Source organism: Felis catus, chromosome F2 (genome assembly GCF_018350175.1).
Source record: "Felis catus isolate Fca126 chromosome F2, F.catus_Fca126_mat1.0, whole genome shotgun sequence".
Classification (NCBI taxonomy): Eukaryota; Metazoa; Chordata; class Mammalia; order Carnivora; family Felidae; genus Felis; species Felis catus.
Window position 1 is genome coordinate 30190264 of NC_058385.1, and position 13854 is coordinate 30204117.

The 13854-nt window shown below is 40.8% G+C and overlaps 1 protein-coding gene across 6 annotated transcripts in view; it reads right to left on the minus strand.

Moving 5' to 3' along the window:
- Positions 1-13562, minus strand: part of IMPA1 (inositol monophosphatase 1) — a 36396-nt gene extending 22834 nt beyond the window's left edge. Inside the window, exons 1-8 of one of the 6 annotated variants that reach the window (XM_045049665.1) lie at positions 12830-13562; positions 12281-12344; positions 8338-8400; positions 7827-7960; positions 5724-5828; positions 3907-3952; positions 1529-1637; positions 88-196 (exon numbers count right to left, since the gene is read on the minus strand). In XM_045049665.1, coding sequence (XP_044905600.1) covers positions 88-196; positions 1529-1637; positions 3907-3952; positions 5724-5828; positions 7827-7960; positions 8338-8400 — 566 coding nt within the window. In that variant the 5' untranslated portion in view covers positions 12281-12344; positions 12830-13562. Of the gene's footprint in view, positions 1-87; positions 197-1528; positions 1638-3906; positions 3953-5723; positions 5829-7826; positions 7961-8337; positions 8454-12012; positions 12029-12280 lie in introns of those variants that run through there. The other 5 variants (XM_045049664.1, XM_045049663.1, XM_006943288.5 and 2 more) reach the window with 5 other exon arrangements.
- Positions 13563-13854: the final 292 nt, after the last annotated feature.

The window sequence follows — 13854 nt, forward strand, 5'->3', positions numbered from 1 at the left end:
TTAAAAAAAAAAAAAAGTTTAAGGAAAATTCATTCTTTAAGATGTTAAATTCTCTGGAACTTCAGGAAATAAATGAAAAGAGCTTACCCATGAATGGGAACACACAAAAGCCTTTCCAGATTAGAAAGAATAATTCTTACAGTCTCTGGTGTTCTAGAAGAGCCAAACTCTGTCACCAAGAGTGATTTGGTAATATCTGAAAGAGAATGTTTTAAATAATCACTAGAGTTTAATAAGAATTCTGATAAAAAATGTGATACTTATAATTTAGAACAAAATAGGACATTTTTATCCCTCTTCCTGGTTGTATCAAATTTCTAAGCCTTGAAGTATTTAAAATTCTGATAAATTTATTATCCTCAAAGTGGTTGTTTTATAATCATCAAAAGAATCTGCTTCTTAGATCATCCCCCAAAAGTGTAGAATATAACCAATTTGCTTGCATGCATGGTATCTTTTGTGGGAAACAAGCAAATACCCTAAATATTTAAAAAGTAAAACTTGGGGAAATTTAAATATAGATTTGAAATAAAACGAAAGTTAAGTGGTGACTGACCTCCATTTACTAACTTGACAGCTTATCCAATGCTATCTGTGCCCTCTTTGAAACAACATGACTGAAGCTCATGACACACGCAACCCTCTTGGCTAACAGGCTCCCTCGTGTACCCTACTTGTCATCTCCTCCCACCAGTGGAGACGGACACTTACCAGCTTGTTCCGAATGTGTTTACCGTTGTTTCCTCTAATACCACATAAGCTAATTAAAAACTATATTACTTTGATTCTAAGATGTACTTTTTTCACGTTAACATCTTGAAAATTCAGGACGCATCTTCCAATCTTTGGGGTCTTCGAGTTCAATAAACTAAACTGAACTAAAAGTGAACGAAATGAACTAAAAATCTGCTCTCAAATTAAGTGTCTGAGAAGAAAGATTACGCAGGTGGAGGGGGATTCTGAAGCGTCTAAGTTCTTGCTGCACCTGAAAGAACCACAGGTGCACGCTGGGAAGTGCTGGACACGGTTTATGGAAAAAAGGGGACACTCCCGCCTCAATGAGCCGTCACATGAAAGACAAAACGCCAATCATCAAGGTCATAAAAAATGTGTATGTGTCATGTCATTTTTAATGATTCCCAACTGTAACAGACTTTCATTCTCCCACATTTATGGTCTGACAACTGGCCCCAGTGGCATCAGATCAGAGGAATTTGACCAAGAATTTGAGATGCAGTGGCTGAAACAATGAGCCGTGAACTCCATGGCGGCGGGGAGCCTTTCTTATTTATCTTCCTATCCCAGCACTTAGCAAGCTGCTGGGGCTGGAGAGGTGTTTCTGGACTATACTTGAGATCCTTGCTCCTACTACCACATTCAAAACTGCAGTGGAAATTAAGAAGTAATAGGAAAGTATACACAATTTATGAATCTGTTAACAACTGAGTGAACTCTACATGTTAACTCAAAAAATTCAAAACACATGTATGTAGTATCAATCACATCAAAAATCAGAGGATAAACCTACCTTCTTGTTGTGAAACCTGTAGTTTTTGACCATTACAAAAGGCTCCCTTTCCTTTCCTGCCGGTATACATCTTATCCTCCAGGCAACTGTATACAACTCCAAATTCCATCTGCAGAAGGAAAAAAGTTTCCTTTACCAAACCTGAGTGGTTTTCATCATCAAATGAGTACTTTTTCTAAGGTAGTGACAATAAAAAAAAAAAAAAAATCAGGTATGCTAAGAATGTGTTCAAATAACTACTGTGGGATACTTAATGCTAATTTCCAGCTTAAACAGAGGAAAGAGGTCATCAGACTTGAATCCTTGACTCTTGTCCCATCTATTTCTCAATTTAAGAGCACCTGCCTTGACCTCCTGCCCTCCTGCCTCAGATAAAGACAAGTATTTCCTACTTTCTAAGGTGAGTACTTCCTTCCGTATTACGATTCCTACCCTCTCTCAAGCTTCTCTGAAAAACTCTTTCATCAACTGATTCTTCTTCTCTCAGATTTCCATGCTGGTGTACTTTCACACTCAATTTCTACCTCCCTTGCACAACTTTCAAAATGTTATCTTCTCCTTTTCTCTTCACCGCTAAAGGGCAGTCTATACTTTGCGTCTCCTGTTCTTCTAGTAAGAAAAATTACAATCTGGCTTCTGCCCTAATCATGCACTCTCCTCAAACTTCTTGCAAAGAAATTACCCATGAACTCCTATTGACCAAATGCCTTCCCTGAAGAACTGCAACCTGCTGACAATTAGCCACGCTTCTTCATTACTTAATCCAGCACCTCCAGGTTTCTGGCAGTACTTAGTCCTACTTCACTCACTAATCTATCTTGGGGTCAGTTTTTTTAAGGACCTTGTTCTGTGTCCAACCCTTAAAAGTGATGCGGCTCAGGATTTGCTCATTCTTCCATTTCTTCCATTTCCCTTTTAGCTCTCTATATTCTTGTAAGTTCGTTCTTTCCAGTCTATAAATTCAACTACCACTTTTAACTTTGGCCTATGCCACTTATAACCCCATTATCAGAGGTAGGAAGCCAGGTTTGAGTCAGTCTTGCAGCAGCCTCAGCCCGAGGTCAAAAATCACTCATTACCTGATCACACCTCATTCCTTCCCCGTGTGTCTCCCTCTGCAAATTTTATCTTGAAAGTACTTCTTGATTTTGGCATTTCCTCAGCCATCCTCACTGCCCCATCTTAGTTCAGAATCACCCTTTGCACCCCTCTGGTATGATCTCTACATTGCTGGAATTATCTGTCACTCTGTACTTTAAAACCTCTATTGGTTTCCTACTGCCTTAAAACAAAACCCAAATGTTCTGGCACAGACAGGCCACAGTGCCTCACAACAAAATCACAACTAACTCACCTCATCGATTCTGCCCCTGCCACTTTCAGAGTTTCATTCACGATGAGCATCTTGTTCCCCACACACATCATGCTCTTCTCCAAGCTGTTCCGATTCAAATGCTTTCCTCCTTTTCTTATCTGGCAAACTCCTAAGTTGCTAAGACCAAACTCACATGACTGACTTCTAAGACCCCTTCTGTTACAAAGGCCTCCCCAAACCACTCTAGGCATAACTGGATATACCTTCTTCATGTTCTCACAGCCTGTTTTCATAGTCCCAGCACATATTTATCTGTTTACACATCTAACTTTTGCACGAAGTGTGAGCTAGTTCAGTGGCAGGGACAGCACACAGCCCAGGGCCGATTATATGCTCAAGGCTCCTTTAGCTTCTTTTGGATGTTCTCACTAATTAACACACCTTGTGCCTAAGATGCGTTTTTATTTTCACAGATTTCTTGACTCTCTTGTATACATGCTGGTCAAATTTATTATCACAAGCTCCTTGAAGAAGATGTTAGTACACATCACTGTTTGATCAAATAGCCAAACAAGGAAACGTAATAGCTAGAGATTATATTCTACTGGGTTTTAGATGTAGCAAGTAATTGAGTTCCTGAACACACTCGGCATTTTCCAACCATGCTCTGGCCACTGCCGCTTTCTGGTCTTTCCAAGTCTCCCTTCACTGACGCCTAGTAAGGCATTCCTAGCTCCAATCCTACCACTTCTGTTAAGCATTTAGATCACAACACCTCTCACATCTGACTCTATCACAATAGATCATGGTGATTAAACACTGAATTGTATTTCAGTTACTTGCGAGGTTTTTTTCAATTCTTGCTTCTCAGAAGACATTAAATTTTTATTCTTACTGGAAAAGGTATCATGCCAACTTTAAGAGTTCTGTAGTATATTTTGAAATAATGCAGCTATGTAAATTGAATGTAGAGACAAACCTAAATTTATTACAAAGACACATTTACTCTTTCTCAGAAAATGAGAGCAAGGCATTTTACCAATCATACATTTAAACAGCATACCTTTTTATTTACAGTAAAGCCAATTGAAACAGCTACAAAAGGAAACCTTAAAAAAAACACATACACATATACATATTTATCAAGATAAGTATTACTTTCAAAAAACATGTTCTTTCACAACATAATTGACTACATACTTTTTCATATAGTCTCATCCCTCCTCCCCCAGAACAGTGTGAGTAGTATGTAATCTTTGTGTAAATAGTGAGGGGAGAGGTGTATACATACATACATATAAATACATACAGGATGCTTCTATAGGCATGAAACATCTCTGAAAGAATTCCCAAGAATGTGGCAACAGTGGCCACCTCCAGAAACTGGTCCTGAGAAACCGGGGTCAGAAGTGGGAAGGACACCTTGCACTGCCTGCCATTTTAGATCTCTGGAATGTCATATGTCATGAATATAGTAACTATATAAAATAATTTTTCCAAAAATAAAAACAAATTCAAAAAAATTTTAATTGACCACGGTTTAAAAAAAGTCTTTTTTGGTCATTTCTCCCACAGAGGACCTATAAACATAGGTATTAAATTGTACAGAATAAACTATTTCTTGTCTTTAACACCAAATCTGGAGCTTCACTTCTGAAAAGTAAACTGTTAACCACAGTTATTGCTGTGGCTGCATGAGGGTTTTGAACACATAGGTTGTAATTTCTACTCCAGAATCAAGACGAAGAAAATATGAAAAAATGTGTTCAACTATTGAAAATAAAAAGCTTAAGAAATATTTGAGTTTTCACTGTAACAAAAATGGGATCGTAGCATATACCCTCTGTATTATAGTCTTCTATAGGTTGTATCACAACATCTTTCCATGTTAACACTCCACATACAGATTTGAAATCTTAGCTTTACAGACTTTAACAATTCTGAATTAGTAAACATATGTATACCTACATGGCAACTTCAAATATAACATATATGTAAGTCCACCAAACTAGACTACCCATTTTAACGGTCACTGGCAATACCCTCGGGCTCTCTTTCAGTGCTACTATACAGAGTTGCAGACTTACTTTGTGCCAGGCACTACACTAAGTTCAAAGTACTACTCACTGAATCTCAAGAACAAACAGTTCTATGAGGCAGGTACCATTAATATGCCCATTTTATACATTAAACAACAACAACAACAACAACAACTGAAACTTAGGAAGATTAAATAGCTTGCCCAAGGTCACAAAGTCTATAAAAGAGCATATGGGGGCACCTGGGTGGCTTAGTCGGTTAAGCATCCAACTCTTGATTTCAGCACAGGTCATGATCTCACAGTTTGTGGGGTGGAGCTCTGCATTGGGCTCCATGCTGTCAGCTTGAGATTCTCTCCTTCCTCTCTCTCTGCCCCTCCCCCTGCTCATGCGTATACATGCACACACTCTCTCAAAATAAATAAACTTAAAAAAAAGGCATCTGGATTCAAACCCAAGGCTGTTGATCATGCAACCCATGCTCAATAGTTTTCTCTCCTGGATTGAACCCACTCTATATAAACAACATTTTATATGACCCCCACCCCCCCATACTGATCCCACTAGCTCCTTAATCTCAAAGCAGCAATGTTACTTGCTTACATTTTATATGGCTCCAATAGTGAGAAAAAGAATGGTGAACAGGGCACTTCACTGCGCAAGTCCATGACATGAATATTTTGTCACCTCTTCCATATCTGATGAAAATTCTGCATAATACATTTCACTCTACAAATTATACAATTCTCTAAAGCATCGAGGTCTGTGAACAGAATATTCTAAAGGTCCATTCAGTTAGTATACAAACAGTAATTACAGTATTAACATTTTAAAAACATACCTATGGACAAAATTAGTTGTTCCATCAATAGGGTCAATGATCCATGTAGGGCTGTCAGTTAAGACACTTTTTTCCCCAGCTGCCACAGATTCCTCACCAATGAAACTAAAACCAAGAATGAAAAATTCAAAATCTTTATACTGCTTTCAACAATTTTCAAACTTTTACATTTCCTTAGATTCAGAGACGACTAGAATACATAACAAAAGTCCATGTACCACTTTTCTATTGTTGTTCCTTCTTCCTTCAGACCGGTAAAATGAGAAAACTTTATTTCTCCTGGAACAAAGTCATATGAAAAATAAAATTCAAAATTCTCAGATGGAATACCAGGAAAAACAAAGGTACACACATGTGTACGCACACACATTTCTCGCAGATGAGGACTTATTAAGGAAATGTGGTTTTAAAAATAAATCCACAAATTCTCTTACGCTCTTCTAAGAGGAGAACCTAACCACCCCTCGCCCTGAGTGTGAATTTGAATTGAGTGACTCCCTACTAACCAACAGAACAAAGCAGCAGTTATAATATGCAACTCTGAAGACTCATTCACCAAATGGTACTGTGGTTTCTATCTTATTTATTTTCTCCCTCTCTCGCCTTCCCTCTCTTGCTCCAGGGCAGGGGAGGCAGCCACCATGTTATAAGGTGTGCTATGGAGAGGCCCACATGGCAAGGAACTAAGGAAAGCTGCTAGTAGACAACCCATGAGGAACTAAAGTCACCAACAATCACATTAGGGAACTTATCCTTTGGCCCTAGGTGAGTCTTGAAATGCCTGCAGCCCTGACCGACAGTTTCACTCTAACTTTATGAGACCCTGACCAGAAGCATGCAGCCAAGCTACTCCCATATTACCGACTCTAGCAAACTCAGATAATAAATGCTTGTCTAGAGCCCCAAAGTTTTTAGGGTAATTAATGCAGCAATAGATAACATAGAGATCATTAAATAAGTCAATGAGAAAGCAAACTACCCACCAAAATTACTGTGTCTGCATGCCTTCCTTAAGCATGGTATGTAATAAATCCCAGGTGAATTTTGTAAATGGTGTCTGAGTTCATTGACTTTTTTTTCCCTTTATTGATTATTTTATTTCCTTTACTCAATACTTAACTGTCCTATAATTATGGTTTTCTTTTATCCCTTTTTCACTTAGCTATAAAACCTTTTTTATTGAGAGGAAGTATATTTAGCCACAGCTTAAAACATTTTTTCTTCTCAATGGCTAAAATACCAGGAATAGTCAATGGCATGAACAAGACGGAGAGAATGACAATGTTAAAACTTTAAAGTGGTGGGGCGTCTGGGTGACTCATTTGGTTAAGCGTCCAACTTTGGCTTGGGCCATGATCTCACAGTTCACGAGTTTGAGCCCCGTGTCGGGCTCTGTGCTGACAGCTCAGAGCCTGGAGCCTGCTTCGGATTCTGTGTCTCCCTTGCTCTCTGCCCCTCCCCTGCTCACGCTCACTCGTGCACTCTCTTCCTCAAAAATAAAAAATTTTAAAGTGATGATGATGTTTCTACAATATGTCTGTGTGTAAGAAAGCCCTGATTTTGGTATTTTTCTCTCAAAATCGTTAGAGTTACCACCACTCTACAATGTAAAAAAGTTTGCAATATAGAGAATAAAACTCAACTTCTAAATTGTGCCTATGGCAGACATTTGTGACCTTAGCTTCCCAGCATCCAAACACTACTCCTACTATGTAGAAATCCAAATATCCCATTTGCTGCTTCCTGGCAGCTTGAGTTTGGGCAAACAACCTGAGTTCAGCAAGATGTTCCTTCCCAGGATTTGTAATCTTAAGATAATGAGGCAAAGACATAGCAGAGTCAAAGCTATAGCAGAGTCAACAATGAGTCTACTGGTGGCATGTGAAGCAATGGCTTCTGTGGCATCTCAGCTCTGTCTTCCTTCCTGGTTTCTGCCTAAGCCCTGATCTCAGGGTTTCTGAGCCACCCACCACCCTCCAAATAAATTGCTTTGCAGCTTCAGTCAACTGAAGTCAATTTCTGTGTCTAGATTCAAAATTTTTGTCTAGTACATGGACTCTAACTACATTTTAATTTATCATGTGAGACTAAAATAAAAAATACCTGTGAGATGGATACTTTTCCTTTATGGAAGAGAGAAGCATTTTTTCAATTTTTTGGTCAGTAGCTGTTACCAAATCAGCTGGAGAACTTTTGACCATGACATTCATTTCATTTTTTATAGCTTCACGAACCACCTGAAAAGATTTTTTTTGATAAGCAAACAGAAAATGCATGTCATTTTAAATTAAACTAAAAGGTGAAATATAGAAATGGTTTAAAACATTCAATCTAGTCTTAAATGATGTTCTTAAAAATGTCTTACCACAATGTACACAAAATAAACCTTTAGTGGTTAGGACCTAGGTAGAAAGTCATAAAATCATACATCCTATTTTAGATTCACAATTGTCATCACAAAAAGTTTAGTGACATAAAATCAAAGTATTGACTCCGTTTAAAATGTTTAGTAAAATGAAAACAAGTGCAGATCAAGATACATGTTTTATTTCACACAACAACCACATGCTGTCCACATCCGACACACAATGGCCAACAAGATTTCCGTTCATACCTCTCCAGCCTGTCTTGCTAGGGTTACTGCAAAGTCCATGCATTCCTGCCAAGGATCAGCCATCTTCTGAACAGATTTAACAGGAGTCAGGACAAAGCAGTTAAAAATCCCTAAGTCTTAATTACAGAATAGTTAGTTCACAAAAACAACTCAGTTAGCAAAATACTTTCATTTTGGATTTGCCTTCTTCCGTATCTTAGAGTTCAATATTTCTCAAGATTCACTCAAGGTCCATTAAGAAATATTCTTAACCTCAATCTCTTACATTGTAGAATCATTTACATAACAAAAAAATACTCCATAAAAGTGTTTCCTAAAGTGCCCACAACATCACATTAAAAAAAAAAAAAAAACAGGGGCACCTGGATGGCTCAGCTGGTTAGGCGTCCGACTTGGGCTCAGGTCTGATCTCATGGTTTGTGAGTTCGAGCCCCACATCGGGGTCTATGCTGACGGCTCAGAGCCTAGAGCCTGGAGCCTGCTTTGGATTCTATGTCTCCCTCTCTCTCTGACCTTTCCCCCACTCACTGTGTGTCTCTCTCTCAAAAAAAAAAAAAAAAAAATTAAAAATTAAAAAAAAAAAAAACAATCAGGGGCACCTGGGGGGCTCAGCTGGTTGGGGGGCTCAGTCAGTTGAGTGTCCTGATTTCAGCTCAGGTCTTGATACTAGGATCATGCAATTGAGGCCCATGTCAGGCTCTGCACTGAGCATGGAGCCTGCTTAAGATTCTCTCTCTCCCTCTCTGTCTCTCCCTCTCTCTCTCTCTCTCTCCCTCCCTCCCCTCCTCCTTCCCTTTACTCCTCTCCCTTGCTCGAGCTCTCTCTAAAAATAAAACTTAAAAAGTAAATTAAAAAACAACATTGGTTTGGGGGATGGAGAAAGAAGCACGTTAAGTATTTTAAAAGATAGGTGCATGCTTGAGTGGAGAATAAAGTGAAAAAAGAACACTGGGAATACTGAAATTAGAGAAGCTTTGAAAGGAAGGCACAGAAGGTACATGTACTAATGAACGTCAGGCAGTTTGAGGTTTTACATATGAGGTTTTTTAATGAGGTTTTTTAATGAGATTGTAAAGATGAAGAACTTTAAGCTCAGAGATGATAATTTGTCCAAGGTTATATGGACAGATGACACAGAAGTTGAACTCAATTCTGATTTTAAAGTCCTCTGATCTTTCTATTACAAAATCTGAGGGACAGAAAATTCTGGGACTAAAAAAATAATGAAGAAATTTATTTCCCAGAAAAAGCCAACATATTTTTGTCTTCTGTCTAGTTTTCTACTGACTTCTGAAAAGAATACCAAAATAACTCACCACTGGCTTGACCACACTCTAAAATCGGTACGTGGGACAGTGAAGCTTTTCAAGGGGTCAGACTCAGAAAAATGTGTCATCATTTATAAAGCAACTCCAATTGTATCACCTTTATAATTGAGAATAGCTGACACAGAGTTTCACCTGAAAGACTACTCACAATTCCCTACCATGGCATTCACAGTGTAGGAAAGAGAAGAAAGGGCAAAGGGCATATACAGTGAGCAGTTTCTGCTTGTAGTCGCTTTTTCTTCCTAAGAACTTTTTTTAGTATAAAAGGGAAGCCACTTTTTGAGTCACACAAGTAACTGCTTAGAGTGTCTCAAGAACTGTTTTCAAACTTTTCCCCCCCCATTTTTACTCCTATTCCGCTCTTCCAGGCTTAACAGATCTAGATGTTCTCACAATGCATCTGCTTCCTTGTCAGAAACTGCTCAAGCCACTCATATCTCTACCTTCTAACAGCATGGCTATAACTCCCACCAATCCTTTAATGCCCATTTCAAAAGCTACCCTTCCTTCTACGGATTCTCTATTCAGAATTCATTATTTAATCATTAGATAGCTACTTGCTGAATACCTATTATATACTGTGTCATGGTGAGGAAAAACAGGCCCAGTTCATACTTACTCGCTAGCGGGTAGACATATTTTTTTAAGTCCATTTATTTATTTAAAGAGAGAGATAGAGAAAGAGCGCACGAGCAGGGGAGAGGCAGAGAGAGAGAGAGAGAGAGAATCCCAAGCAGGCTCCACAATGTCAGCACAGAACCCGATGTGAGGCTCAAACCCATGAACCAGGTGATCATGACCTGAGCCACCCAGGTGCCCTTAGGTGTTATTAAAACCAAAAACAGGGGCGCCTGGGTGGCGCAGTCGGTTAAGCGTCCGACTTCAGCCAGGTCACGATCTCGCGGTCCGTGAGTTCGAGCCCCGCGTCAGGCTCTGGGCTGATGGCTCGGAGCCTGGAGCCTGTTTCCAATTCTGTGTCTCCCTCTCTCTCTGCCCCTCCCCTGTTCATGCTCTGTCTCTCTCTGTCCCAAAAATAAATAAAAAAACGTTGAAAAAAAAACAAAAACAAAAACAAACAAACAAAACACCAGAAAAAAAAAAAAGGCTAAGGAGGAGAAATGCAAGGAGAAGCATGGAACAGGACAGCTTTAACCTGGCTTTCGGTATCAGATAAGGTTGCCCTGATGACTGATTAAACCAAGATCTAAAGGACAAATGAACAGGTATTAACTAACTGGACTAGACTATGGGATGTAAGTGAAAAGTAACTAAAAGGCTTAAATGTGACAGCCCAGAGCTCAAAGAAAGGCAGGAGAAATGAGACTGGGGTGATAGTAGGGATCATCCCAATCAGAGCCTTAGAGGTAACATTTGATTTGAGAGCCCTGAAGAATCATTTCACCTTGGCTACTGATGATAACAGATTGGAGGGTGGAGGTTAGAGTGGAGAGTGGATGCTAGGCAGACTGGATTGGAGATTTAGAATTAGAATGCAGTAGTCCAGAGAAGACCTGACGGTTGGCTTGAACTTGGGAGAATGGAGGGAGAGATATATAGAGAGAAGTTGAGATAATCAAGAGATATTTGCTTTGAGAGGTAAATTGGGGACATTTAGCAATAATTTGGATATAGGTTAGGAAGAAGAGGAAGAGTTCAATGATGCCCAGATTTTCCACTTTAACAACTGAATGGATAATAGCGACATCTTTTGAAACAGAGAATAACAGAAAAGAGTCAATTTGGGAATTTGGATAGGAGGTAGGGAGATCAAAAGTTTAATTAGTAGAGGGGGGGAGACTTTATGAAACCAAAAGGAGACATCACTAGGCAGTTGAACGTATGGATCCTGAACTCATAGAAGAGGTGTGGCCTGCAGACATAAATACTATAGAAGTCACCTGAATAGGCAACAACCGAGTCCTGAATCTCAATGACATTCCTTAGGAAGGAACATGCAGGGAGAAGCTGGGAAGATGCCTTGGCCTGGAAGAGCCCATAAAACTTGGTGCATCACACTTAGGGTACTCAGGAATATCTTCCATAGGTTTTGATTATTTGTGTTAAGTGCCTTATATTCCTAACCACTTTGAGCAGACTTCTCGACCGAAGAGAGAAGTATTTTATGCACTTTCATTTTCCTAAAGACAAACCCCTGAAACATTTTCAACTGTTTCTGTGCTGGTCGCAGCCTTCCTGACAGTGGGAACACAGCCACCTTCCCGTCACCAGTTCCCAGCAGCATGACTGCACAGGACAGGATCAGGGGGTTACACTGGGACTGCATGACCCCGGGAATATGCGAGGTCTCTGAGCTGCCTTGGAAACAGTAAAATTTAAAAGAACTTACTCGACATAAGCCGCCGCAAAGGTGCAGAGAGAGCCCGCGAGCGAAATCGCTACACGCTGTGGGGTCACTCCGCGGCGGGGGTTAAGGACAACACTGCAGAGATATAGCGGCCCCAGCTGCGGCCTCTGTCCCTGGGCGCCAACCCCTGCACGACTGACCGCGCCCACCCACTCCCGCCCGCGGAGGGCCGCCCCGCAGCACCCAGGCTCGAAGCTCCGGCCAAGACCGCCTGAGAGGCGGTATGGGGTAGAAGGAACGCAGGACGTACCTTAAGTTGGAAGAGGTCAGACTCTATCACTAGACTACCGGCAGGATCCGTGGCTGTGTTCTTCCTGTGAGTGAAAAATGTTCCGGACAGGAAGTCCCACCCCTGCGGCCCCGCCCACATAGGCGTGACTCCGTCTGGGACAGATCCGCCCTGATTGCGACGTTTGAGGCTCTAGCCCTGTCCTGACCGCTGGATCCAGAACTGCTTAGGCATTGGAGATTTGGCCTCTTTATTTTTTGTTCTAACCTCCTTTCTGCAGCCTGTGCTGTCTTCAGGAATTCAGGAAAACTTGAGAAATTAGGTTTCTGGTTCTTCGTTGACAGTTATCTTATGATAATCTTGCCAACTACATAGCAACTAGTGTTGATTTGTAACCAAATGAAATTTTCCAGGCATTTGCAGAAAATGTCACCAGAGTCCTGTTTATACCTCCTTTAAATGAGCATGGTCTCACTGATTTGGCAAAGCTGCTAAAAATCAATGTAAGCAACGTTAAGTCAGAAGATCAAATCTTAACTTCTTATTCAAATAACACTTCAGGCTACCTACCTCAAACGAGCAGGAAGTCCAGTGTTTTTCTAGGGGCCTCAGATGCTACTTCACAATTGTTCAAGTCAGTGTTGCTTCAGTGACTGTTGGTCTTCCAAACACCTAAAATTGGATAATCTTTTAGCGCGCATATCTGGTTTTGGCAGTGCTGGAAACTGGTCCCCCACACAATCCAAAAGATTTTTGTCCAGTGCTCTGAGTAGTTCAGATGGCTGCAGAGACCTCAGTACCTGGTACATTGCTCTCAGCTTCCCCAAAGGAACAGTTTTGAAACCTACAGCCCTATCTGCAGCCATTTTTCCAAGTCCCAAATCATCTGGCTATTCCATGGTGGTTGGGGGTCAGGCAGGTTCCAGTATCAGCAACATAATATGTCAGGACCAAATCTGCTTCTGATGTGCCTGCCAGGTCACCATTCCAGACTTCCCTAAATTCGAGTTCCCTCTTCAGGGTCTCTGATATCCTTTCCTACCAGCTGACTTCCATCCATGAGAGTTCTAATTCTACTAAACCTCAAAATGGCAAAGAGGTGAGACTCAATGCCCCTGATACTTTCCCAGACACCTGACTGTACAAGGAGGGGGTTTGGGGAATGGCCTTTGCCCAGCCACAAGGTGCCAAGGTCACCCATGGGCAGGAGTAATAGTGCCCAATTACCCTATATTTGAAAAAAGAGGGACCAACTTGGTGATTCTTTTCCCAGCAATCTTGGGTATCTTGTTAACTCTACTTAAGTCTCTGGAGCTTCTTTTTTTTTTTTTTTTTTTTTTTTTTTTTTTTATTTTTGGGACAGAGAGAGACAGAGCATGAACGGGGGAGGGGCAGAGAGAGAGGGAGACACAGAATCGGAAACAGGCTCCAGGCTCCGAGCCATCAGCCCAGAGCCTGACGCGGGGCTCGAACTCACGGACCGCGAGATCGTGACCTGGCTGAAGTCGGACGCTTAACTGACTGCGCCACCCAGGCGCCCCAAGCTGACTTCTTTTAAATAGCAACTCCTTTTACTGGGGGGAAAAATCAGATTC